Source organism: Ambystoma mexicanum, chromosome 4q (assembly GCF_040938575.1).
Source record: "Ambystoma mexicanum isolate Mex_15411 chromosome 4q, UKY_AmexF1_1, whole genome shotgun sequence".
Lineage (NCBI taxonomy): Eukaryota > Metazoa > Chordata > Amphibia > Caudata > Ambystomatidae > Ambystoma > Ambystoma mexicanum.
Genome location: NC_090928.1, coordinates 100,933,813 through 100,960,554, shown reverse-complemented (window position 1 = coordinate 100,960,554; position 26,742 = coordinate 100,933,813). Strand labels below are relative to the sequence as shown.

At 44.8% G+C, this 26,742-nt stretch overlaps 1 protein-coding gene across 1 annotated transcript in view; it reads left to right on the top strand.

Moving 5' to 3' along the window:
* SEC23B (SEC23 homolog B, COPII coat complex component) overlaps positions 1-26,742 on the top strand; it is a 474,773-nt gene that overhangs the window by 52,928 nt on the left and 395,103 nt on the right. The window contains exons 2-4 of the mRNA XM_069607535.1: positions 6,531-6,763; positions 7,228-7,285; positions 15,567-15,653. Of these exons, the coding sequence (XP_069463636.1) occupies positions 6,543-6,763; positions 7,228-7,285; positions 15,567-15,653 (366 nt within the window). The 5' untranslated portion in view covers positions 6,531-6,542. The remainder of the gene's footprint in view (positions 1-6,530; positions 6,764-7,227; positions 7,286-15,566; positions 15,654-26,742) is intronic.

The following is a 26,742-nucleotide window of genomic DNA, read 5'->3' as shown; positions in this document are numbered from 1 at the left end:
GTACACTGTATCTTTGTTACAGTTGGCAAACATTATAAGAGTGAAAATAAAACCTGTGAATTGCAAAGTAATTAGATTTTGGCTTCACTGGAAAGAAGAATCCATGAAGTGCCAGAAACATTTCAGTATCACATAACCGCTGGAGCTGAGCAAAGTGTGGCTATTCACACCCATTTCATGTGCACACACGAAACGATGATCCCAGTGCAAGAGCGTATACTAATCGTCCGGTAAGCGGGGAAAATTGATTACAACCAAGATCACTGAACACTTGTCGATGAACCCGACAGCACGTTGAGGATGAATTTAGAACTGCGAAGTTGCTTTGTTGCAAGCTTGGGAATACAAACTTGAGCACTGCCATTAATCAAGTTTACTTACCTTTTCTGTTGGTTAGAAATCCATCTTTGGCAACAAGCTATCTGGGAGGAGTAAACGGACTGGTGACAACAAAGACTCCTGTATTAGTAAACCATATGCGCAAGTTGACACTACCAAATTAACTGCATCAATTTACTGCTCATAAAGTGACAGTTCGTAAATGCTGATTAGTTGTATCTCTCAAAAGTAGGTGGCTATTATAAGTCGAACAGGTCACTTCAAGAAAGAGAAATGACAATTTTCAGTCATGCAAAACTGAATACCTTCTAAAAGACAGTAATGCTTTGTTTAAAATCAGGCCCCTATGGCTATCTTTCATAAGGTGAAGCTTTTTACAACTCAGTCTGCATTCATTCAGGTAGGAATCTCGTAGGAAAAGTCAGTTTCTCTTAACGGTTTGTTGCTGTGTTGCCAATAATTTTTTCATCGGGGTAAATATTTTAAGTTGAAAGCTACTAGCCAGGTGTAAAGTCACTCGCCCCTCGGTACATGCACACGATTTCTTACTCTCCAAGCGTTACACACTAATTGCTAATGCAAATTTTGAGGCCTTATTTCAGGATTCCAATATTACATTTAAGCAATAAATCCTGAGCATGGGGTGCATTACCGGTCAGGTAATGCTCTGTGGTGGCCGTTAATGCCCCTCCAACCCCCTGCAAGGGGTTTATTGCTATTAGCATACCAGGATGCTCCTTTTTTTTTTTTTTTGGTTTCTCCCCCCCCATCCCCCCCCCCCCCCCCCCCCCCCCAAAGTTGAAAAACGGCAAACACGTTGTTTCTCAACTTGGAAAAAAAACTAAAATCCAAGATGGCTACCATGGAAGAGGGAGAAGAGAACCACACGTAGTCGCTTCTCCCTTTCCATTACAGCCATTGCTGCACTGGGAACACTAGTGTTCCCGGCGAGGGACAAGGGGACGCCAGGTAAGTGGGGTGTGTAAGGAACTCATGGTGGCAACAGTAAAGACAGACACAAGTGATCACAGTTCAGGGGTGCTTATTAAACTGTATGCAGGTTGAAAAAACATCTAATCTTAACCTAAATCTAAGATGTGAGCAAGCGTCGACCATCAAATGAAAATAAGGCCTAGTGGCGCTGAGTCAAATAAAAAGGGCCTATACTAAGAAACCTATTGCCAAACATTACAACTAATACAAAAAGGATGTGGGATGGTGTTCAAGAAAAGAAAGGTGTTCTCAAATAATATGTCAGGATGTGGTACCTTGGGTCTCCCTTCCCCACGGTCTAAGCATGGGGGAAGGTGGGATCTTGGAGCACAGCACACGCAAGCTTTCCCAGCACGAGTCGACAGTTGCAACATTAATTCACTGCAGTCTTATCGTTTCTCCCCTTGACTCACCGGCTGTGATGAACCGCTTGGCTTTCCTTGTAACTGGAGTCCAGGCTGGTACCACAGAAGCAGGAGTCTCCCTCGCTCACGCTTATCAGGGTCGACATGCTTGACATCTGTTGCAAGACACTTGGGCTATTGTCCTCGCTTACGATTCCTTCTGCGGAGGTTTCGCGGATCTGCATTGAAAAGGGCAAGGTCGTGTCTCTCCTTGTTATCCTCTCGATATCCGCTGCCTTTCTCCTCCTCTGGAACTGATGGGCTTGGGTAGCTGTCGCGTTGTGCGGTCTCCCTTGCTCATACTGTGCTCTCTTGCTCCACCTTTTATCCCTGTGGGAAAGGACAATCGGGTATGTATGATTCTGATCAATTGCCCGACTTTGCCTGACCCTTGTATTGGGACCTGTCAGGTAAACCGCATTGGTTTTAGTCTGTTCACCCCTGTGTTGTGCTAAAGTGTTCATGTCGGAAAAGGGAGTGGGAGTGGGGGGGGGCAGTGGTTTTGAATGTCCTACGTGGTAGGATGGGGAAAAGGTGTTGACAGAAGGGGCATACCGTGTTTCACCTGTCGGTCTCCCACTCCCCGAGGACCCCCCCCATCCAGGGGATCCTCCCTCACTGGTCCCCTCCCAGGAACTAGATCCAATAGCGATGGCCATGTCCTGGCCACCTGGATGACCGATTCCCCTGGACTAGCTAGGGAGACACCTTCAGGTTTTTCACATGTGGGAGGGATGAAATATGTGGAAACAGGGAGTGGGGGTAGAGGGGCACACCTACCTTGGTCCCTGTGGGGAAGATGGGGGGCTTCCCGCTCCAAAGAGGCTCGGAACAGAGACTTCATCATGTGGTAAAACCCTCTGTTCCGAGCCTCCTGATTGGCTGGCAGGCCGCCGCCGGGTAGTAATTACATTTATGTACAGTATTGTTATTTTAGGGGGGTTCAGTGGATTGGCGTTTCAATTCCTTCTTCTAGTTTACATACTATAATCCCATAGGGTGTATGGAATTCGCAGTACATTTTAGGCATGAATTTCTGCCTTTATGTGAAATATAAATACTGTGGCAAGAATGCTCAGGAGAGTAAGGACTCGCCCGACCCATGTTGACCCTTGTGGACCCTTTCATATTTTATGTTGAGAAATTGAATACCATGAATTTTGGTAATACCTATTATTAAAGTACTTAGAAACGGAAGGAATATAGAAATGCAGTATTGTTTATAAAGAATGCACCGCCAGGTGTAGCACGAGGTTGTTTCATAGGAATAGCTGGTGTGGTATGGTCTTCAAGGATCCATTCCAATTCTTGGTCCATCATTCATGCTGGATCCCTCGCCATGTACTAGCAGCACTATGAGAGGCCACATTACACCTCTAATTATTTCCTTTGTCCTTCTACAATGCCAAATGGCAGCTGACTACACTCTGTCAGACTGGTGTTTTAGCCGGCCCAGCCTGCTTAGTCTTCTGGTGAGATCTGTATTTTGTCCTGCAAACACTGATTCGAATCTCAGCAGGGCCTACTTGACCCTTGATCCTCCTTAAGCAGAGTAAACGTAAGTGACATTAAATTTGGTAGAAACGCGTATTGGTACAGAATTTTGGACAGGGAAGAATTTGCTGTGCAAAACTGTATGATGTGATATTCTTATATGAATGTTAAAATATGTTTGTGATCTGAAATAGGAGAGTTGTACTCGTGCGCAGATTCCATACATGTAACTGCTTTTTGCAATATAAATGCTAAAAGATGCAGGAACGCCCTAATCACAAGTAGACTTTAAAAAGCTGCATGACTCATGGGTAGGCATTCGAGGGGACGCAATCGCCTAAATAGTCTATATTGGGTATCAAACGCAAAAATCTTTATATATATATATATATATATATATATATATATATATATATATATATATATATATATATATATATATTTTATAAATCTTTAGTATTTTATCTAGATTTCTATAGCAGCAAATGCCTGAGCGCTTAACATCATCATAAATACACACTGTCTCTGTGCGGACTTGTGTTGTCATAATTGCACATCATCTCTGTGGGGGTCTTTAGTGTCACGATAATCACTTATGTCTGTGGGGATCTTATTTTGTACCACGATTTTTAAAAACATTTTATCTAGATTTATATATTGGCTAATGCCCAAGCGCTTAACGGCATCATAATTACACACACACACACACACACACACACACCCCCGGGGACTGGAGTATAGTCCTAATCACACACCATCTCTATGGGGATTTTACCATCATTGTAATCGCACACTATCTCTGTGGAGACCGTAGCATGATTGTACGCAAACACCGTCTCTGTGGGGACAATTTCATGATTGTCGCACACAATTTCTGATGAAAATGTACTTTCCATAATCAAACATGACCCCTATAGGAAAGTTAACTACACTATTATTATACACATTCCAAAAGAAGAAAGCGACATCATTTTCATTACACCATTTCTGTAGAGGAGATATGAGTTAGCAGGGAAGATGCCTGTGAAGGAATTAAATCTGAATTTTAATTATTTATTCATTTTTGGCCACAGTGTCAGCCTGGGTCAATCAAGTAATCTCCTTTGTAACAGTTCTCTTTTCTGGAACATTTTGAGTGTTTATTGCCAGAAGCTAAGTGCCTTTTTAAGTTACACATGCAAATTAAACATCTTGTGGGAAATGAATCCATCTCTTGTGATAGCTATAATGCAGGCAGGTACTCGCATGTATAAATACAATTCAATAATGTATATTGAGTACTATAAAGTAAGCATTTTCCATTTGCTTATGGTGCAATCCATCCCAAATAAGAATAATGAAGTAAGTCCCCGCAATGATGCTACCGTGCACACAAGTAAAAATAAGCATTTTTGCAAACATGAAGTTGGATCCTGTATTATGAATTTTTTTCTGAATATAGTTCTGCTATTAACCCATTTCTAAAACATTGGGAGGATTAGTCCCCACAAGGCAGGTATCCATACATAGTCCCCACAAGGTAAAAAGTGTGTGTGTGTGTGTGTGTGTGTGTGTGTGTGTGTGTGTGTCAGTGTCGGTACCAGATATTTTACTGACCTACGGCTTGCCCCAAGTTGCCGACAGCAGTAATAACCCCCTTTTTTTAGCCGTACGGGGCAGTAATAGCCTGCGTTATGTACCCTTATACAGCTTGGACCTTTTAACTTGGGTGATGATCTGTTGCCTCCCGTTACAGCCCTCAGAATGGGGCATTATCGCTTAGATCGAAATTGGAATGTGCTTGAAAAAGGTGCAACAGAATGTGTTGCAAATGCCTCAAACATTAACGTCAGTATATTCTGAGCGTTTTAGTGTGGAATTTTGCTCTTGAATTTCTAAAGCGAAAATTGTTTTGCCGTGGACTTGTGATACAGAGTCTAATTTTAATGCTCTATTTTGGATTGCACAAAATCTAGATGATGACAGTTGGCTGAGGGACTGTCATCACAAAAATATGCCAAGTACGGATATACCACTTCAGGCATGTTACTCTGTAATAAAGGCAATGTGGAAACTCGATCCTGCTTTTTATCCTGTTTTTCTTTATAAGTGTTATGATTCGCATCAAGTGGGAAACCAATTGTATGACGATTATGTGGCCAGTTCCGAAAAATAGTCCGTCTGTGGAACAGCTGCGCTTTGTTTGCGCATATGCTAAAACCATTACAATTTCATGGTATAACTAGAGAGGAGGGAGAATAATTAAGTGTTTCTGGTTAAGGGAAGCTGAAACTTGATTATTAAAGGTGTGCACGGTAGAAATGATTGCATAAATAAGGTGTACTGCTTACAAATCTTCAAACAAAATAATTGAAGGAATAAATGTAAGAAACCTTTTAGATTAAGCTCAATTTTTTGGGAAGAAGGGCAGTGAAATACTTACTGATCTCAAGGTCTCGTTGATCTGCATTGCCTCATTATGACAGGGACTTAGACATTATATAATCTTTGTAATGTAGTGAACTCCATAGAAATCTGATCTCAAACATAATTATATTTGTATTGTAAGATATTGAACCACTTTTATATCGATGTGATTAGGTTTATAAATGGCGTGCATGATATGATAGGTTATTTATAACGTGCTTACTACCCAGAGGTTTCTAACCGCGGATTCAATGTGGAAAAAGATAGGTGAACATTGTATATGCATGTTTGCAATGATTTCCGTAGTTATTTTACACATTGCAGTGCTGTATAGATTTTGTTTCCTTATTTCTGCATTTGCAGTTATCATTTTTTTTGTCTTGCAAGATTTTTTTCCAACACTTTTTATTAAAACCTGACACTATGAACGTGGGGCCAGGCTTTGAAACTGAGTCCATCAAGGAGGTGGGTTTCTGAGTCGTGGAGGGGCGTGGGGGCTGTATAACCTGAAGAGGTGAGTTCTAGCCACAGCTTTACAATCTGACCAAAATTACCCCTTAAAAGAATCTCAAGCCAGCTAAGACCCCGTTTTCAGTGTTGTAAAAAGTAGACGTTTAACACATTCTTGACTCTCACTTAGTGTAAACGGTGTGGATTAACTGGTCTTTACTATTAGGACAATGGAGCTTAAGAATAGGAATAAATATCCCCTTGCTCCTTATTGCCCAGTATATTTTAACATGCAGCATTTTAAAATGTGTCTACATGTTGTGAATTGTTTTAATATCTGATTCTCAGCTGTTCTGAAATGTCACAATTTGTTTTATCTCATTGAAAGCTGACAGTTTTCTGGTAGTCCTATCTACAGCTGAATGCTTCTATTTTGTCTTCCAGGAACTATTTAAAATGGCAACATACTTGGAATTTATTCAGCAAAATGAAGAGCGCGACGGTGTCCGATTTAGCTGGAACGTGTGGCCCTCCAGCAGGCTGGAAGCCACACGGCTTGTGGTTCCCCTAGGCTGTCTATTCACTCCGCTAAAAGAGCGTCCAGATCTCCCTCCTGTACAGTATGAACCAGTCTTGTGCAGCAGGCCAACCTGCAAAGCAGTCCTCAATCCACTCTGGTGAGATATTTATTTGGAAAGTTGGGAAAAATATGTATTTTAAATATTTCCTCTCTCGTTTCATATGCAAATGTGTGCTACTTTAGTAATGGCAATTGGATACTTTCTTGCCTTAAAGGAGTGCGTTGTACAGTTTGGGGAACATTTCTAAGGGTAAGCGGAACAGCTAGACAGTGCAAGTTAGCTAGTGGTTAAAGTGCACTAGATGTGAATCATGGCATACATGCATTATGTATCCCGAAAATAAAAATAGCCAAGTCTGTAACAATAGTAGAAAACTGGCTTTCTGGTTAAACACGAGTGCCTGTATTAGGACGAGGAGTCTATGGGATGATGAATTTAAGTAGAAGTCAACGGCAGAGGAGAATTAGAATGAAGATTTCCTTGGGCATTTGGCTTTTATTTTGTGCGAAGCCACACCACGCTGGTAAAATGTCCGTAAAACTAATTGTTTTCTTTTACAGCCAGGTGGACTACAGAGCTAAACTTTGGGCCTGCAATTTCTGCTTTCAGAGAAACCAGGTGAGTGTAAATTGTGTCCGATGTACAGAGAGCAGTTTGTTTTAGGTCTTACTGGTGCCAGACTCTTTGTTTGCAACTTGCCTGGCGACTGACAATAAAGAGCTATCTTAGTATTTGTGCCTGGCTCAGTGCTGACAATGGCTTTTCTGTGTGCGTGCGAATGAAGCACATAGAGCAGCATTGTCCCTTTTTTGTGCTTTTTTTTCCTCTTCCTCCGTTCTGCTTGATGTGAACCTGACACCGCCCTTGTGAATGAACTCATTATTCTGTGTATATGACAACTATACCAGAGCATTCGCTTCACTGAATCGCTCCGAGATGTATGTGCACGCTTAAACTACCACTACCTTCATATTCGTTCCACAAATTAATTTTTACACTTTCCCTCATTAAAAAAAAAACAATTATGGTGCCTAGAGGTCTGAAGGTTAACGTCAGTGGGCGCAGCGTCACGTGTGTTCCTCAGTTGAAACTTCCTAATTTCCTTTCTTAATCTTTCTTTTTTTCTTTTTCGTCAGGGTGTGCGTTTTCCTTTTTATTCAGCGTAAGATTGTAAACCTCTTCCCCTTTCTGAATCCCTCTTCCCACGGTGTTTGGAAGTTTTACTAAAGTCCACCTATGGTAGGACTAGAGAAGACTCTCTCTTAGATGTACAGGGCTCCAACTCTTAGGTTTGGCCTGAACTACCTCAAAGGTTTAGTAGCAGTGGACGAGCAGCCAGGCTTAGTCTAGGAGGGAGAAGGACCTCCGGGCACACCTATAGTCAAGAATACACTTGCACACAGTAGTTTTATACAAATATTGTTATTTATTATAAACATTAAGGCAGCTAACACAGTATTAGAATTACAGGTAAGTAAACGTATTCACATTTATATACAGTCTCTCAAGGCTGGACTACTGCAACAGCCTCTTTCTCAACCTCCCTGCCTCTGCTTTGCGCTCTTTGAAACTCATCCTGAACAGAACCGCAAGACTTATCCTTGGCCACAAACACAGGGACTGCATCTCTCCAGTGCAGAAATCGCCTCCACTGGCTCCCCGTGACTGCGAGGATCAAATTCAAGATCCTATGTATTGTCCACAAGGCTTTTTGGGACCTGGGACCTACCTATCTGCAACAATGCCTACCTAAATACTGTCCTTCCTGAGCCCTCCGCTCATCTACCTCCAACCTTCTGCGAGTGAGCTGGTTCTCCAAGCAGAGATTTGGAGGGAGATCTTTATCAGCAGGGGCCTCCCTCTGGAATAGCCTCCCTGCCGCCCTCCATCTTGAGCCTGATCTCCTTAAGTTTCGGAAACTCCTCAAGACATTCCTCTTCTCCTCTTCATTCTCTCTCCCTCTACCCTGCTAACCTCTCTCTCCGCTCTATCCCTCTCCCCTCCTTTCCCACACAGCTTGCTGACTGGCCTCCTGGTGTACCTCAGAGTGTCACAGGTCCCCGGGATCCTCGCCAGTCCTCTCGCACTTGCCTCCGGGCCTGCACTTGCCTCATCACTACTGCTCTTGGTCAATGACCCATGAGAGTGGCATCTCTCAGCACTTACCCAAGTTTCTGACTGACTGGGTGCACTTGGAGGATTGTAGACCAAAGGAACAGTGTCCTTAGGCCTGTCGGAACACAGTTTGGTTGTCCACCCCAATGTGTCTCGGAAAGCTCAGGAGGAGTCGGATTCAACACAGCAAGCACCCAGGTGAGAACCTATGAGTGGACAGTACCTTTTCATGAAGAAAGAAGACTGTCTTTGGTGGATCCCCAGGTGAGACGACAGCAGCCCCGGTTCAGATTCTTGGCCTGGAGGCTGAAGAATAAACTTTTGGTAGTAGTAGACTGTCGGCTTCTTGTGATGGGACACCCAGCAGATGATCTTCACAATACTGGCTCGGTGGAACTCTACACAGGTTTTGGTTCAGTGACGGTTTTCACCCGGCAGACGTCTCTCCATTTCACGGTCCCCGACTTGGAAGAGGAGACACCTCGCAGCGGGAAAGAGTCACTGGGGGTTCAGCAGGATGCCCCCGAAGTTCCAGCTGAAACCGCGCTTCAGGAGATGATGCACAGCAAACTGGTCCGTGTCCCAGGGTATAGGGGGGTGGGGGGGAATTGCAGCTCAGGACGGTCGTAGCTCTTCGAGGGACGGCTCATAATGCAGATGGTCTCGAGACTGGTTGGTCCCACCAGTCCAGTGTGGAGGTTCGGGGGGGGAGACGTCCGGTCTGGATCTTACCTGTCGATCAGAAGAGTAGGTTGGAGCAGCAGCGCTAACTCGGCAGTCATTGGCGGTCGCTGGAAAAGGCTGCAGATGTCCTCCTTCTTCCTCAGATTCTTCGTTCCATGGGTTGACTCTCGTTCTACTCCAGGACCCTCGCCTTTATGCAGGAACCCAGTAAATCAGCAGTCAAGCCACATTCAAACTTTGGGTTTGAATGTGGGGCAGCCAGCATCCCAGCGAGAATTGGATTCAAGTGGACATACTGGAGGACCAAGACCTGCAGATTTTCGGTGTACTCCCAGCTGCCTGTCCTCCCAGGCACCCAGTTTCCCTCGGGTGGGACCTCCCCCACCCAGGACGGCAGAAAAAGGCCCAAGGAAGGACAAGCCATCAAGTTGGCAAAAAAGACCAGCACCCTTTTAGTACAATGGGGGGCCCATGTGTTACCTCAGCAGTGAAGAAGAGCTTGCAGACGGATGCCTTCATGATGCAGCAGCAGAGGACCTAGTGTCTGGATTCTTGGTTGTGGTGAGGAAAGAAAGGCCACTGGATGGCAACTTGCTGCAGCATTCAACAGGAAATGCTCCCAACAAAGGATTCTTCAATGCTTCTCGATGCTCTGTGGATTTGGCTCCCTTTTTCAAGGTACCAGACGTGGAATGGTTGTCCGAGTGATTTGCCTCGCTATCTCGGTCCAACACTCTGGTGAAGGGACTTTAAGGAGTTGAATCTTGCTACTGGAGGTTCAACAGGAGTTAACTGAAGTTTCAGCGAGATTCGTTCACATGAAGACCTTGCACAGCACTCAGCCTTGAGGTCCCAGGGTACAGGCATTTGCAGCACAGGAAGGTCACAGCTCATCGTGGGCTGGCTCAATGCAGCTCTTCTTAAGACTGATTGGTCCCATCAGCCTAAGGGTCATTGTCTTCGGGACTCCTATTGCATGGAAGAAGGGGTCAGCACAGGCAGCGGTACCACAGCAGGCATCTCTGATCGATTATCAGCCACAGATGTCTTCTCTTCTTCCACATCGGCTTCAGCTCTGGTGGTCGACTTCTCTTCAGCTTCCAGAACCAGGCCATTTATCCAGGAACCCAGCCGATCTGCACACATGCTAGATTCAAACTTTTGGGGGTGGTTAAACATTTTGGAAATTTTGTGAAATTATCAGGAATTTTATTTCACACGCACACAGGGTTCTTCCAACTTCCTAGGCTTTCCTACCTAATATCCGTTATCCCACTTACATTTCCATATCTCATAGTGCATGTGAGGTTTGTTGGTTACAGGACCACATATCCCATTGACAATACACTCAAAAACGGTCCCCACTCACCCCATTTCTGTCCTTTCAGGACAGCCAATCTGCCCAGTTAGGACTGGTTCCAGGCAGGCATGCCAGACGTGTCGGAATCCTCACTCATTTCCTGTCTTCACAGACACTCTGGAGCTTCGGCGGGCTACCCAAAGGTTTCCCGCTGGAGACAAAAATCGAACAAGGACCCCCCACCCCCCCCTCCCAGGATGGCAGAAGAAGGACCAAGAAAAGACAAGCACACTAAACACGGTGAAAAAAGAAAGCAGCTACCATTCTAGATGAATGGTGACCCTTGTGTGCGTTAATGCGGCTGGTTTCACAGCCTACGTGTAAAAAAAATCACACAAGTCGATAGAACACATCCACTGCCACCAGCCATAATTGTAAGCTTGTCACTGTAACTGCACTGTTACAAGAGCAGTGAGCAAGGGGATATAGAGCAACCCCCCAGCACTCCACATAAGGTGGGGTGTGCTGGACAGTATGAAATGTAGAGAGGATACAAATCGCTCTTTCTCATTCTCTCTCGAACATGTGTTCTGCAAGGTAAGTAACAGAAAAGGTGCAGAAACGGTGAGAAAGGGGATACTATGCATCTCCTCAGCACTTCACATAAGGTGGGGTGTGCTGATCTCACAATGGGGATTGTACAAAGGATGAAAAGTATCCTTCTACCCTTGCGAACAGTAGTACACCCAAGGTACCCAAGAGAAAATAAAAAGGGGTGCCCCAACACTGCACCGAAAGTGCTGCAATACGTTAATGCTGATGCTTACAGAGTTATAGGAAAGTATAACTCCCAAAATAAAGTATGGAGAGTCATAAAAAGGACACCCACAAAAAGAGTAAAAGAAAGGGCGAGTGGGGGAAAAAGATTCCCACTCACTCAGGAACATTGTAAATTATCCACATGTCCAGCAAAAAGTGCTGGGGCGGGGTGGTGGGGAGGGTCTCACAGGTGAGGGAGATTTAGCATAAATATTAAAATCTAACCTAACAGGCGGTGAGGGCTGGCCCTCAATCTCTCATCTAGTATATTGTTTCCACCCTAAGCCAGGCGTCCTTACTTCCCAGATTACTATTTAGAGCCTATTGACCCCCCCCCTACTCTCCAAGTTCTGATTTATAAGGGCCTAAAGGAAATTGCCTTTTCAGTTAAATCTCCCTGCTGGGGATGCCAGACTAGACCTACACTTTCTTTGTTGTTAGTTCTTCTCTCACTCCATGATGTTCCTCTTCCTATGACTCACTGCTATTCTTCCCTCTTCCTGCTACTTTCCTACTACCATTCCACCCCTCCTTCTACTCCCTCAGTTTTCTTTCACTCCCTCGTCACCTTTCATTTTCTCTCTATGCTTTCTTAAACCATTTCACTTGCGCGACTTGCACGCACACTCACAGCACAGTATCACTTGCTTTGACCAAGCAATACCTCACCTTTTCTCAAAAACGCCTGCACACTCCAGTCCACATTTCCTTCCTTATTCTGTTCTCTTGGTCTGCCACCTCCCCTTTCTCCGGCCTCGCCCGAACAACTCATACCTTTCTGTTTCTTGTCACCCTCCTTATTCCCCTTTAACCTCCCCCTGCACCTCCCCAAACCTTTTCATTTTGGGCTTCTTTCTCTGACCAATCTCGCCCTACCAATCTTGCCCTGTCCTTCCCAAATGTTATAGTGACCAAAGTGCACAAATTGGGGGTAAGCTGGGCCCCTTTCTTCTGCAAAAGACCGCTATGCTGAAACAATGGCTGCCCACAATGTAAAGTATCCCAGGCCGTGTTGTGGTGAAGTCTGAAGTAAACGGGTCTCTTCCGCTTGGAAGCTGATCTGCTGCAAATCTGCGATTCTTCATGTTGGGGGAGCATTTTAATTTCTTTGCCAATTCCCTTCAACCTTGGAGACCCCCAGCTCTTTTGCTGGACTTGGGGTTTGTGATTCTTTTCCTCCTGAGTGAGTGGGACCTTTTTCTCACTCCCTCATGTATTTCCTGACTGTGATTTTTGTATTTTACTGTTTTAAGGAGTCTGGCAAACCCCATAGCCATCTGCTTTTTGTATAGTGACACACAGCACCTTAGGTGCAGTGCCACTAAGAAGTCCGTTGGACTTCTCTTGATGTTTAAATACATTTTCTTGGGTGAACTACTGTTCCCACGAATAATACGATGATCCCTGTCTTATTTACTTTTCTCATTGTGGCAACATCACACATCACCCTATGTGGAGTGTTCGGGGGTTCCTATCCCACTTCTCATGTAAAACATTTTGTTACGCTCACTATTTTTAAGTGGTTGGTGGCAGTGGTTTAATTTTAATACCAGTGTGCATTTTTACCACAGGCTGTGAACCCTCAGCTGCAGTGCAGCATCCCAAAATGGCCCCTGTCTTGTTTTTTCGCCGTTTTCTGTTTTAGTTTCTTCTGGGCTTTTACTCTGTTAGTTGAAACTGGTTTGAGCCCTTTGTGTGTTTTTGCCTTGGCAGGCTTCAGCTCTGAAGCCTGCCCAGGCTCCGGTGTGTCTGGAAAGGCAGGAAGTGAGGATAGTCCCGAAACTTCCCTGTCCTTTGACTCTAGGTGTGCCTGAATGAAATCCGCCCTGATTGGCCCACTCTGCTCTGTGATTGACAGCATAGACTCTGAAGGGTTGGGAAATCGCATAAAAAGTGAGGTTTTTGGGACTAGGGGCAGAGTCGACCACTGGAGGGAACATCCGAAGGAGATGTTACAAGACGCCAGCAGCACCCTCCTGGACTGCAAAGTGCAAGTTGAAGCCCTGCAGCTGTGCTGATCACGTTTTCATGTCGACTGGCGGGACGACTTCCTCCCTTGGGCTGGTGGGACCAACTTGCCTCAAGACAAGCTTCTATTTGGTGCATCCCCCCGACTTGCTGTGATTTACCGGAGCTGCAGAAGCCCAATGCCAGGGGACCTGTGACCATTGAGTGCATCCTCTTGCGAAGTCCGAATCCGTCCAAATTTTCTTAGGCTTCTAGAGGACCCTGTAGAAGCAGGGAATCTTGATCCAGAGTCTCCTCACCAGAGTCCAGGATCGAGGGAGCAAGCTTCTTCCAACCAAAGTTTCCGTTCTTCATTTGCCGCTGAGGAAAAGGCGCCAAAACACAGAAGTGCTGCTGAAACAGAGGAAACCCATTGCTGTGGAGTCCCTCTCCTGAGTACTGCAGCAGAGCCCGCCAGACGTCCTCCTTTTCGTCACCACGACCATGGTCAAGGAACAAGGGTCTGCCAAGCTGTAGCAAGGAGGAATACAGCTGGAAAGTTGTTCTTTGAATCACAGGTACTGTAGGGATTTGCACTGGCCTAACAGCTTGTGCTTTCTCTACAAAGTAGCTCATTTGAGTTACTGTGATTTCTTCTTAACTTACTAACTTTGTCAAGACTGAATGAGAAGTACATCAGAACTATCGACTTGGTCCATTCAGCTTTGTCAGTACTTGTTCCCTCATAGGTTAGAATTGTCTATACTATTATTGCTGGCATACAAGTTTACCTGCCTCACTTTAGGTGTTTGTAATTGTTTTACAAACTGTTGAACCTATGTTCTCAGTCTTATTCTAACCTTTCCTTCCTTAATTGGTAACTGAAAATAAGTGCAATACTGACCTTTACTGAAGTCACTCAGTGTGCTGGAACATGTGTTGTCATAAGAAAAGTAATTACCAACTTTTATTGTCTTTTTAAAAACTAAATCCAAACTTTGAATGTTACTAGTTGATGAATCTTTTAGAAAAATGCTTATTTAAACTTTGTGTATATTCTTATAAATAAATATTTATATATAACTTTAAATGTGTAGTGTTACTTGGCTACTTGTACTTACTGATTTCAATTGTACAGCTCTACAGCTCACATTACCCCTCTTAAGATAAGCCTGGCTGCTCAGTCACACTACCAACTTGTATAGTAGAGGTCTATATTAAAAGGTGGGTTACCTACTACCAAGCAGATAAGTCTTGTGTATGCCTCACCAATTGGACTGCACTAATTGTTAACTAACAGTTCATAGAAGGCTCTGTCTCTGCTTTTGGAGCATGGCGCATACTGCAGCTGGTGAGCGGTGTGCAGCATTCCTGGCTTTTTTGTAATCTGGTCTGGTGGTTCTCTTGCTTCCCATTGGCCATAACACAGGGACAACTGGAGTTCTTGGCTTAATGGCTTTTGTGGGCAGCAGTCTTGTGGGTGGTCTGCCCAGCTCTCATCTATATGTTGTGGTGATCTGCAAGGCAATGGAGAAAAAAAAAACCTGACCAGCAATATTTTAAGGACCTGCGCATTATCTATAGTGGTACTGTTAATACTCATGCAGGCACTTTGAGAGGGTACAGAAACTAGGAATGAAGGCCCACCCAACTGACACCTTCCGCCTCTGGGGTAGGAATGGCTCTGGCTTCTACCCTGTTGGATCTCTCACCCCAGGCTCAGAGGGGTCCCTATCCCTTGACAAAGTCAGATTACTGATATCACATTTAATGTCTGAATAACCATGAATGATTGGATATGTAAGGCCTCTGTGCCCTGATGGATGCAATATCCTTTTCTAGTTATCATTTACTTTTTTTTTAATTGGTCTTTGTTAGTGCAAAACCTGCATTGTGTGACTATGTATACCTTTCTTCATTACAGTGCACTTGTATGACTGATTCCTTTTTAGTTCTCGCCTTGTTGCTTGAAAGTTACATGGCCCACAAAAGTAAAAGGCATGAATTCATTTATCTGTTTCTTTTTCCACCCAGTTTCCTCCAACATATGCAGGAATTTCAGAAGTGAATCAGCCAGCAGAACTTATGCCACAGTTCTCTACAATTGAATACATTGTGCAGGTATTTTGATGCAGACTCCCACTTTTCTCTACCCCACCTTCTTTCGCCCATCCCAAGATTGTTCACATAACTTGAGTGATTTTGCATCTATCTGAAGCAGCTTCGGCAGTGGGTGTTTTTTCATTTACATGGTTATGTGTTTGTAACAAGTAAGCATATGGTTTGCTGTATGGTAGAAGCTTGTGTGTTTATGAATGACAACCAAGCAGGTGATGAAGCTTCACTGTAGTCTCATTTTCTTTTCTTAGGGAGTGCATTTTCAGTTCCCAACAACTTTTCTCACTTGCAGTTGTGTTTTTCTAAAAAAAAAAAAAAAAAACACATTTTTTGTCGTGCTCCTGTGCCTTCTGTTTTTATTTTTTATTTTAAAGCTTTTTTTTTTAAAATGTCTCCTTTTTTCAATGCATGTGTTTTAGTACTTTTCCTGATGCGATGTTTAATTTCAAATTGTGTAAAGGATTGTTTTAAACCATGGTTTAAAAAGATCTGGCAAATTCCTGTTCTTTCTGACATCTGACTGCAAGCTTCCAAGCACCACCTATGTATGCTGGTTTAAACTGAAGAAAGCTAGGATGTTTTGGTCTTTTCAGAAGAGAAAATGGAGGATTACAGAAACCCTAGTGGGATTTCTTAGCCTATTTAGAGGTTTCTCTTCTCCTTAGGCTCAATAAAAGTTGACAAAACCCATTGAGGTAAGCTCCTGTTGGCGTTTTCAGCAGTGAAAGCCTCTGTTGGAGCCAACCTTTATTGTGGAATCCTTCTATACCAGTGTAGAGACTGTTGCACTCTTTTGTTTCCAAAAATGTTTAACCTCTGAGTTTGCTAACATCCACTCCTATTTGGAATTGGTCAGATGTGTCTAATCAATACTCTGCCACTTGCCTTTAGTTGTTTCCACAATCGTGAAATAAAGCCATGGAAATACTACCCTACATAGCACTACACCTGCTGTAATGAAAAGTAAAAATCTGTTTTTTCTGGTGTTAAAAATTGTGCAAACTATTCTCTGGCATTAAATTCTGCTAATTGTATTGCAATGCTGCCTAGATATTAGATGGCTATTTCCCAAAATTGGTAACTTTTTGAAGTGTTTACCAGAAGAACACAAAGCTTAAACTTTTAGGTTGGAAGGAAATTTGGCATCTAACCTGGCTCTTGAATAAGACCTAGACCTAACTGAATTTGCAGCCTCTGTAAAGTGAGCAGGGCTGCATGAAGGCTGCTTAATGATCAAGTGCAAGATACAGTAAAGCATAGACGTGTTGTTACTCCTCATTCTGGTGTGGGCCGTAATGGCACACAATTCAATTTCGTCAGTCTGTTATAAAAATACAGGTGTTTCTTTAGGCCTTTAGAACACACTGACAAATGAAACTAGCAGGTAGTACTGTTACACAATTTTCTATAATACAAATATGTACAATCATTATTAGGTTCACTTAATAGACATCAAATAACTTAATAGCGATGCAGGTAAGTCATGTTGATCTAATACAAATTATGGGAACCAATCAGAAGTACAATATTCTAACTTTAGAAGCCCAAACCTTAAGATGAATGAGGCCTTGTGCTCAAAAGTCACAGGGTCCAACACATTGGGCCTTATTACGAGGTAGGTGGTAAGGGATTACCGGCACTGGTAAGGACACCGTTGCTGGTAATCCCTTACCACCCTATTCCGAGGTCCCTTAGCGGGTCCCTTCCTTAACGCCTGGTTTTACCAGGCTTTATGGAAGGGACCCGTTAAGGGACTTCAGAGCTAATAACGGTACTGCAAATTGCGGTACTGTTATTAGCTCCATCCCCATTCCCATTGAGCTCTATGGGGGCTCGAATGGGAATGGGGAATGGTTCCCGGAATGGGGACTTACCGGGTCCTCCAAGGTTGGAATTACCCGGTAAGTCCCTATTTCGGGAACCCGAACCCGGAATGCGGTAAGGGGGTAGCCATGATGTTAATGGCACCATGGCTAACTCCTACCTCGTAATGAGGCCCGATGTTTCTCACAGGTATGAGTTCTCTATAAAAAGGATGCAATGCATTTGTGCTGGTGATTAGTTTCAAACTATTAAGCTCAATCAAAAATTACACAAGGATAGGCAAGTGCTCCAGACCCAAGGCTAAACCAGGGGCAGGATACCCGACCTAGGTTTGACGACCAAAGGTAAGTGGAGGGGTGATGGAAGGTGAGGGGACTTGTTCTCAATGTTCTCTTATGGTGGACATTGGGGACAAGCACAGGTAGGCTTCCTTTACCCTCTCTCCCCTTCGTACTCTGATTTTCCCAGATGCCATGATGGATCATCTTGGGGTCGCTGGGGGCTCGATCTTCCACCCTTTCTTACAGTGAGACATTGCAGATTCAAGGATTCAACTACAAGATGTAATCACTGTTGCTGAAGAAAGGCAGAATTTAACGATGCAGACCTCTTCAGGACATTTCACTGGATGGAGGAAAGAGTTCCAACGAGACTCAGTTTTTTAGGCGACATGCCACCTTAAAGTCGTGTAAACAAGACCTGCTCCAGGACCGGTTTCCCTTGACGATTGGAAGCTGGAATTTGGTAAGAAGGCAACTTGTGGCACAAGCTGGTGACCACCAGAGTTCCGGACTCGAACAGCAACGGTTCTGGCGAGGTAGCCCACAAGAGAGCTGGCCATTCCGCAGGGCAGTCCCAAGGACCGATCTGGAGGGCTGGATACTGGAGATGGAATCGAGACAATTTGGTCCCAAAGTTCCAAGGGCTGAAGCACTGCTCAGGGTCTTTGACGATCAGGCAGAGGAGCAGGGCTTCGGTGGTGCGACCACTGGAGGGGGATGCTGGGTGACTTTAGGAGTTGTCTTCGGATCATCAACGGTCTGCTCTTCTTCAAGGGATACTTGGCTCAAAATGTAGATATAGCTGTAGAAGTCCTCTTCTTATCCAAAATCCGATCTGGAGGCAAGTCCAAGCCCACCAAAGGTAAAGATCTGCACCTTTCAACCAGCCAGTAGTTGTCCAATCGGGGACAACTACTGGTTTCCCAACCGCCCCATTAGCAGACCTTTTAAAACCAGGGATGTGGACTGGGACTAGACAGTCCCAGCCCCCTTACTGGGACACACACAAAGGCTCACTAGCCCATGAATGCAGATTCGTTCCTGGCAAGTGCATGATCTTCTACGGACTTTACTGACCTGAGAAGGCAGGAAGGTCAAACTCCAATATGGCCAAAGAACAAGCAAACCTCTTGTGGCACTGCCATTGTACGGCACTAGCCATGTTTAGTAGCCATACATGGTAAATACAAATGTGCACACCAAAAATAAAGCAATAATGGCAAATATATAACTGCTGCCACCAACCTTTCTTTAGGCACATATAAAAGTAATCAAAACTCTCATGCGCAAAAAGCTAGGGTGATACCAAAGTATCCCTATTGCACTGTATTGTAAGATCCTGCGTGCAATATAAAAATACAAGGATTCCAAAGGGGAATACAGTTCATCAGTACTGATAGACTGAAGGACTGAATGGTTTCCACATAATGAATAAAAGGTAAGTGAAGCTGAAGTCTGCACTTCCCTTTAAAAAGTCAGGGCAGGATAAAAATAAAGGAATGGTGTGGTGTTCTATAGGAAACTATGGAGAGAAAGTTTCAAAAAGAGTCTTTGCTAACACTGATGCGCAAGGAACACCAGGAATGGAGTTTGACTGAATCGAATGTTCCAGGTGGGATTTCAGAGGTTGAGAAAATATTGTCAGGGTCCAGGTGGGATTTCATAGGTTGAGGAAATATTGTCAGGGTTTAGGAAATATGAAAGTTAGAAGTGGTGAGATTGCAGATCACTTGTTAAGATCAGCCCTGGTGAGAGGAATTTGGGAGGCCACCCTATTTGTGGTGAACTGGGAAGACACTGAGGGATTAGCCAAAACCCAGTCAAGGTATGGTAACTTAGCAGTCAAGGCTTGGACTCAGGAAAATTGAGAAAGTGCTCTAGGGCTACCCTGGGTTTGCACAGAGCAACACCAATAATTCATTTCAGATGATAAGTATTTAAAAATATAGTTATTCATCAGGCCTTTAGTTACACACTAAGCACATCAAAATCACAGGTAAGTACTGTCACACAAAACGTTATAAAACCTATATACACACACATTCACAATTAAGAGAATAGAATTGCATATGATTCAATTACCAGTGCAATACAAGCGAGTAATCGACTGGAACTCCTCTCAATCTTATGAAGTCTAACCGTAAGATGAGATGGTGCCTTGTGCCCAAACGTCACAAGTTAAGCTAAGTTTTCAAAAGACTGCAGTGGCCTTTGGTGGGGCTGTAAAAGTTATACAAGTATTCAGTACATTTCAGATAGGCATTCCACTCAATCCAGCGGGCAAGTGTAGGCCTAGTGAAGGATCCTTAACCCAGGTTCCACCACCAAAAGTCAGGTCTGAGTGAGTTGGAGGTTAGTACTTCATGCCCAATGCAACCCTGTGGGGGAGACAGAAACCAGTAAAACCTGCTCCTTGATTCTTCCAGAGAATACTTTAGGTGTTCTTGAATCTATTGGGGGACACAATCTTCTGAGCTTGGTCCAGTGGGGGAAGGCCTAAGGGTTGCCAGTCTAGAGGTCCCTTTCGGCGTCGTGATTGTTTTGTTAGTCGCGGTGCACAGGAATCTGTTCCAGACAGATTGAGGACACCTCGGGGTTATAGGAGTGTTCCAATGAAGGTCAGGTGGTGACAGTCCAGCTGTGAACCCAGAGGTAGCGCCATCAGAGCTTCCATTGAAGCAAGGTGGCTGAAAATGCAGGAGCATGTGACTTGTGATATAAATTGAAGATCTGCAAGGCTCTACTCGGAACAACAGTCGAAGTAGCCCAGGAATAAGCTGCTCAGTCCACCAAAGGCATGGAACTCGAGCAGGGCTCGAGACGGTTGTTCCCACCGGTCCAGAGGGTTGAAGTACTGACCCTGGTCTTCTTGAGATCAGGCAGAAGAGCAGGGCTTCACCAGGCCAATCACTGGAGTTGATGCTGGTCAGCTGCAGGAGTCGTCGTCTGACTGCTCGTCTTCATAGCAGCAGTGATCTGGTGAACAGCTGCAAGCCCAAGCCCGTCGTTAGTAAGGATCTGCACCATTCAAACAGCCAGTGATCGTCCAATCCAGGACAATCACTAGTTGATCACATCTACCCAGTCACACACTTTCAGGAGCCTAAGTGTGTGACTTGTTGGGGTTAGGTAAGATTTTCATAAATGTGAATGATCTTCCTGACCTGTGTCAACCCCAGAACTTTTTGCTGGACTTGGTGATAATTTTTACCTTGTCCCTAGGTGAGTGGTCAACTAGTCTTTTTCTCTTTTTATGCGTGACCTTTTTATGTCTCTCCATAGTGTGTGTATGGATTAATAGTTTTAACTTTTGGGAAGAGACAAACCTAACCGAAAATGTGAATGACTTGCGTGAACACCTGGGAAAGCTACGAGACTATGCATAAGAAAACCTGGGGCGAGCTCAGGAACAAGAAGAGAAATACTGTGATCAAGGAACCCAACCTCGTTCGCTTAAGGTGGAAGACAAAGTGTTGATCTTGCTTCCTACCAGTATGAATAAATTGTTAGCCCAATGGCAGGGACCCTATCTGATCACTAAATTATTAGGTCCTGTCGACTATGAAGTGGAGCAACCGGACCGACCCGCTAAACATCAAAACTACCATAATATACTCAAACTATGGAAGGGAGACCAGCCCAGTATTGTGTACTTCGCCTTCGGAGTTATCAGTACAGGAACAAACGGTACCACTTCAACCCAGCAGCTTGCAAGACATGATGCTAAGGGGACAGTTGAATTCAACCCGAATAACTGAGTTGTTTTCCAGTTTGGATGAAGTTTCCTCAGTCTTTTCGGGATTGCCCGGCCAAACTAATATGGCAACACACTCCATACCAACCGAGGCGGGCAAAATAGTACGCCTCAGGCCATACAGGATCCCTGAAGCAGAAAGAGGCGACATTGCAGGAGAAATTGCGACATGCTGAAACTGGGCACTATTATCCCATCCGAAGTGCCTGGTGTTCACCAGTGGTACTAGTACCCAAACCTGATGGTACCATGAGATTCTGCATGGATTTTAGACAACTCAATGCAATATCACATTATGAAGCCTACCGCATGCCACGAATAGATGGACTGCTTGAGAAGCTAGGATCGCTGCATATCTGAGTACCCTGAGTCTAACAAAGGGTATTGGCAAATACCCCTTAATCCAAAGGATCAAGAAAAGACTGCATTTGCTATCCCACAAGGCTATTTCAATTTACAGTATTGTCATTTTGGTTACATGGGGCCCGGCCACTTTTCAACCCCTGATGGACAAAATACTGAAACCACATGACTCTTATGCGGCCGCATATTTGGATGACCTAGTCCTTTTCAGCCCCACCTGAGGTGTTAGCCCATCTCAAAAAGGTAATCGTATCCCTACAGGTTGCAGGATTGCACATTAACCCCAAAAAAACCAAATTGGTGGCAAAAACAACAAAGTATTTAGGGAATTCAGTTGGAGGGGGTAGGATAACACCCCTTCTAGACGAAGTTCAAGCCCTACAAAAGCTACATATGCCTACACCCTGGAAAGAGATGCAAGCCTTCCTAGGTTTTGTGGGATATTACCAGAGGTTTTTGCCACATTTCTACACGATAGCAGCGCCCTTAACAGATGCACTAAAAACTAACAGGCCACTTGTGATCACGACAGAGGCTAAGCAAGAGCCTTTCGTACCTTAATCCAAATGATATCCAGCCAACCGGTTCTACATTGCCCGGACTTGACTAGAATGGACCAGGAACTTTGCCCGTCACCTTTTATCAGTAGAAAACTACTTCCTCACAAACACCCATATTCCACATTAGAAAAAGAATGCCTAGCGATCAAATGGGCGGTGGAGTCCCTCAGATACTACCTATTGGGAAGGCGATTTACTATATACACGGATCATGCCCTTCTCTGTTGGTTGGCCACTCGGGACTCCAACCATCGGGTCCTTCGATGGTTCCTCACCCTGCAACCCTACAACTTCATAACAATACACAAACTGGGAAAGTATCAGTTGGTAGCCGATTAACTGTCTAGAGCATTGGACTGGCCCGAAAGGCCTGGTCCCTTGAGGGGAGTATGTGAGGTGGGACAAACCGAGACTCGGGGTGTGGGGTGGAGGGCAGCTCATACTGCTCTAACCAAACCGACGGCTTTAACAGATCTGGACATATCTGTTTCTAAATCATACACAACCGAGAACCAACGGCAATGTACACCGGCCGTATTGGCTATGACCGAAGGATTCCATCACTGCTACCTGTTAAGGAGGAACATACCGCCCTCAGTTACCATGTGTATGAGACTTCCCCAAAGAATTACATGCAGGCGAGAAAACCACCGGACAGAAAGACTACCGTTCCCAGCAGTAACCGTGTGATGCCTGAAATAAAGCGACGAAACTTCAAAGGCAAAACACTGGTCACACAGTATAAATGCAGAAAGGGCTCACCTTATGTGCGCAGAAAACAGCGATACCACACGATGCTCTGGCCAATAAAGTTACGAGTGGGGCCAGGGACATGGCGGGTGGTGGGAGAAACCCTGCGGCCAGGTGCAGGGAAGGGGAATGTTGTTCCAACAGAGCCACTAGAGGGAAGGGAAACCACTAATTGCAGGGGTGGCGCAGAGGGAAGTATAAAAATCGCATCCCAAGGCTCATGTGGGTTGTCTTGTTTTCCCAGCACACCCTGCACGGAGACTACGAGGAATGGAGTGAAGACCCGGGAGACTTCCACTGGGCATATTAGGAAGCGGAACTGAAGAGTTTGAGGAACCCCGTACTGTAGGTACACGCCTAGCTGACATTCATAAGCCTGGCGCACCTGCTCAAGGAGAATCATTTATTTCGAACGTCTGAGAGAAAGGAGATTTCTCCCTGACCGCAGATCGAACTGACGTTCTTATCTAGAACACCTGGTAATACTGGGAATTGCTTTTACAAAGTACTGAACTGACAATATTGAATGAACTAAACGCTGTGCTAAGGCCACTGCACTTAGTGCCTACATTGGTGCTGACATTTTCATTTGTCTTATTTTCCTGGACCCGAAGTGGGTTTTTGTATTATAAGCCTGAATAAAGGAGTTTTGTGTTCAACCGTTGTCTACCTCCGGCCTGCTGTTTAACACTGTATCATCAGTTAAAACTTAGTTCCCATTCCCATCTGCTCCATAGCAGCAAATAAAAAAGGCCACACCACCTGATCAACCGCCTTTTCGGCATTCAATGACACTAACACTGATTGGATCTGTTTAGAGCTGACTTTCTGAATGGGTCACCCTCCTAATGTTATCAGAGGTCTGTCTACCCATGATTAACCCCGATTGTCAAGTCCGGAAGGAGAGGCACTAATCTCGCTGCCAGAATGACCGTAGATAGTTTTGCATCAATGCGATGGGTCTATATGACCCGCATTTCGTCGGGTCTGTACTTGGTGTCCCAAACAACACCACCACTTTTGCCTCTGTCCTAGTCAGTGTTCCTCCTCCACTAGCCACTACTGCATTAACAATTCTGCCAACCTTGGGATCAATTGCCTAGCATATTATTTTTCATCCCGTCCCTTTACTCAATGGCAATACCCTAATAACTGCTTCCACGTCCTCCTTAATGTCTCAGTCTAGCTCTTCCTGCTCCATAGCAGATATCTTTGGCAAAGATGTATCTGAAAAGTACTGATATATCTCCCGAGGGTCGGGGTGTTCTGACGCGTATAGTGATTCGTAAAATTGAGAAAAGGTCTCAGTTATGGCTACGTATTCAGTTCAGTACTCGATACATCGGGCTGCGCAATCCGCTGGATCATCCTAGCTGCCTCTGATCCCTTCGGTGCAGAGCCAACATCTTATCTGCTTGGTTGGCTTGCACATAGTACCTCTGTTTGGTCATCAACTGGGATCTCTCTGCCCTGCGGGTCCGCAGTAAATCTAATTGGCTATGTAGTTATTTTAACCTTTTATGTTGGGCGCTCATTCTATGTATCACTATAGCCTGTTGGGTATCTCGCAATTGAGCTTCAAGGTCCCCTTCCATTCTCGCCCTCTGTTTCTCCCGCTGGGAGAGCAATGCTATAAGTGTTACGGAGAATTCTCATTTCTGTGCTAATTGCCCTCTACTTTAGAGACCCCCAGGTCTTTTGCTGGACTTTAGACTTTTCATTTTTATCCTGGAGTGAGTGAGACCATTTTCTCACTCCCTCATGTATTTTTGATCTTATTTGGACTCTGTTTCTTTGGTTTTGGAGTCTGACAAACTCCATAGGCATCTACCTTTTTGTATTGTGACACACACCACCTTCAGTGCAGTGTCACAGCGAAGTCCTTTTGGATTTCTCATAAGGTTTAAATACCTTCTCTTGGGTTGGGTGAACTACTGTTCCCAACAGTAGTAAAGTGAAATTGACTTTACTTACCATTTTTCCTATGTAGGTCCAGTACACCCCATCTTATGTGGAAGTACTGTGGGGTTACTTAGTAGCCCCTTTTCCTACTTACTCATGTAAAAAAATGTTGTTACCCTCACGACTTTTAATGGCTGGTGGCAATAGTTTAATTTTCATACAATTGTGCGTTTTTACCGCAAGCTGAATCCTCAGCTGCAGTATAGCACCCAAGGGGGACCATTTTGTCAAAATGACCCGTCTTCTTTTTTTAGCCATTTCTTGTTAGTGAGGTCTTTCTTGGGTTTTACTCTGCGCACCAAACCAGGTTGAGCCCCTTTGTTTTACCTTTGTCGGGCTTCAGTGCTGAAACCCGGCTCTGGCTCCACTGTGTCTGGCAGGGCAGGAAGCGAGGGAGGTGCCCAAACTCCCTGTCCTTTGTCTCCTTAGTTACCTGAATGCACCCAGTGCTGATTGGCTAGCTGCCCTTGCAGCAGTGTGAGTGACAGCTAGGCTTTGCATGAATTGGAGAAACCTGCATAAAAGGTGAGGTCTCTTGAACAGCAGGCAGTCAACCACTGGACGAAACATCTAAAGAAAGAAACTGGAGGAGAAGCTTGCTGCACCCTCCTGGACCGTTGGTTTGCCTGGTGAAGCCCTGCTGCTGTGCTGAAGCTCCAAATTTCATATCAATTAGAGAAGCCCGGAACGGACAACGTCTTCCCTTGGGTTGGTGGGACCAACTGACCCCAAGATGAACTTTGCTGGAAAACCTCTCCCGGCTGGCTATACTTCTTCACTGCTGCTGGAACCGACTGCAAGGGGTCAGGAAAACCAGAATCGAGTGCATCATCTTTAAGCCAGACCAGAGCTCCAGGAAGATCCTGAGGACCTCTGCTAAAGCAGGATGACCCAAGCCAGAGCCACCTCAACAGAGTGCTGGACCCTAGAAGCAAGGGAAGCCCATCAAGTGTCCGATATTCGCGGTGGTGCTATTTATTGGTAGCTGAAACCACAAAGTGCCACTGAATTGGAAAGAGCCCGTAGCCGCCGACTACCTTCGCGCTGCAGCGCAGGAGTCCTCCAGACGTCCTCCCTCTTGTTCCACAACTGAGGCCCAATAACCTAGGATCTGCAAGACTGCAACCAGAACAAAAACCAGCTGGATCCTCTTCTTCCAACCTAAGGTACTGTCTTGACTAAGGGGTACTTGCCTCTTGTGTCTGTAGCTTGCTTGTTGTCACTAGTGACTTGCAGTAGCTGTTTTTTGCAGAGTTGATTTCAGCTTTGCCCTTCACAAGCCTTACAGCTTGTGGCCCAACAGTGATTCTTTTTACTACAAACTCATTGAGCAAGAAGTGCCTCAGCTGCCTAGACATTGTTCAAATTGACTTTGGCTGTCCTGGCTTCCTTCAGACTCTTCTGACCCATTGACTTTGGTTCTAACTGTCCCTCATAGGTGGTACATAAGTTTAACTTGTATTGCTGGGCGATGTCTAATCTAGACATCATTGGGAGATTGAAAAGTATTCACATACTCTGATAATCTGTTCCCTTTTTGTCCTTCCCTAACCTTTTCCTTTTCAACAACCTCAAAATTGTATTGAGTACCAAAAGTG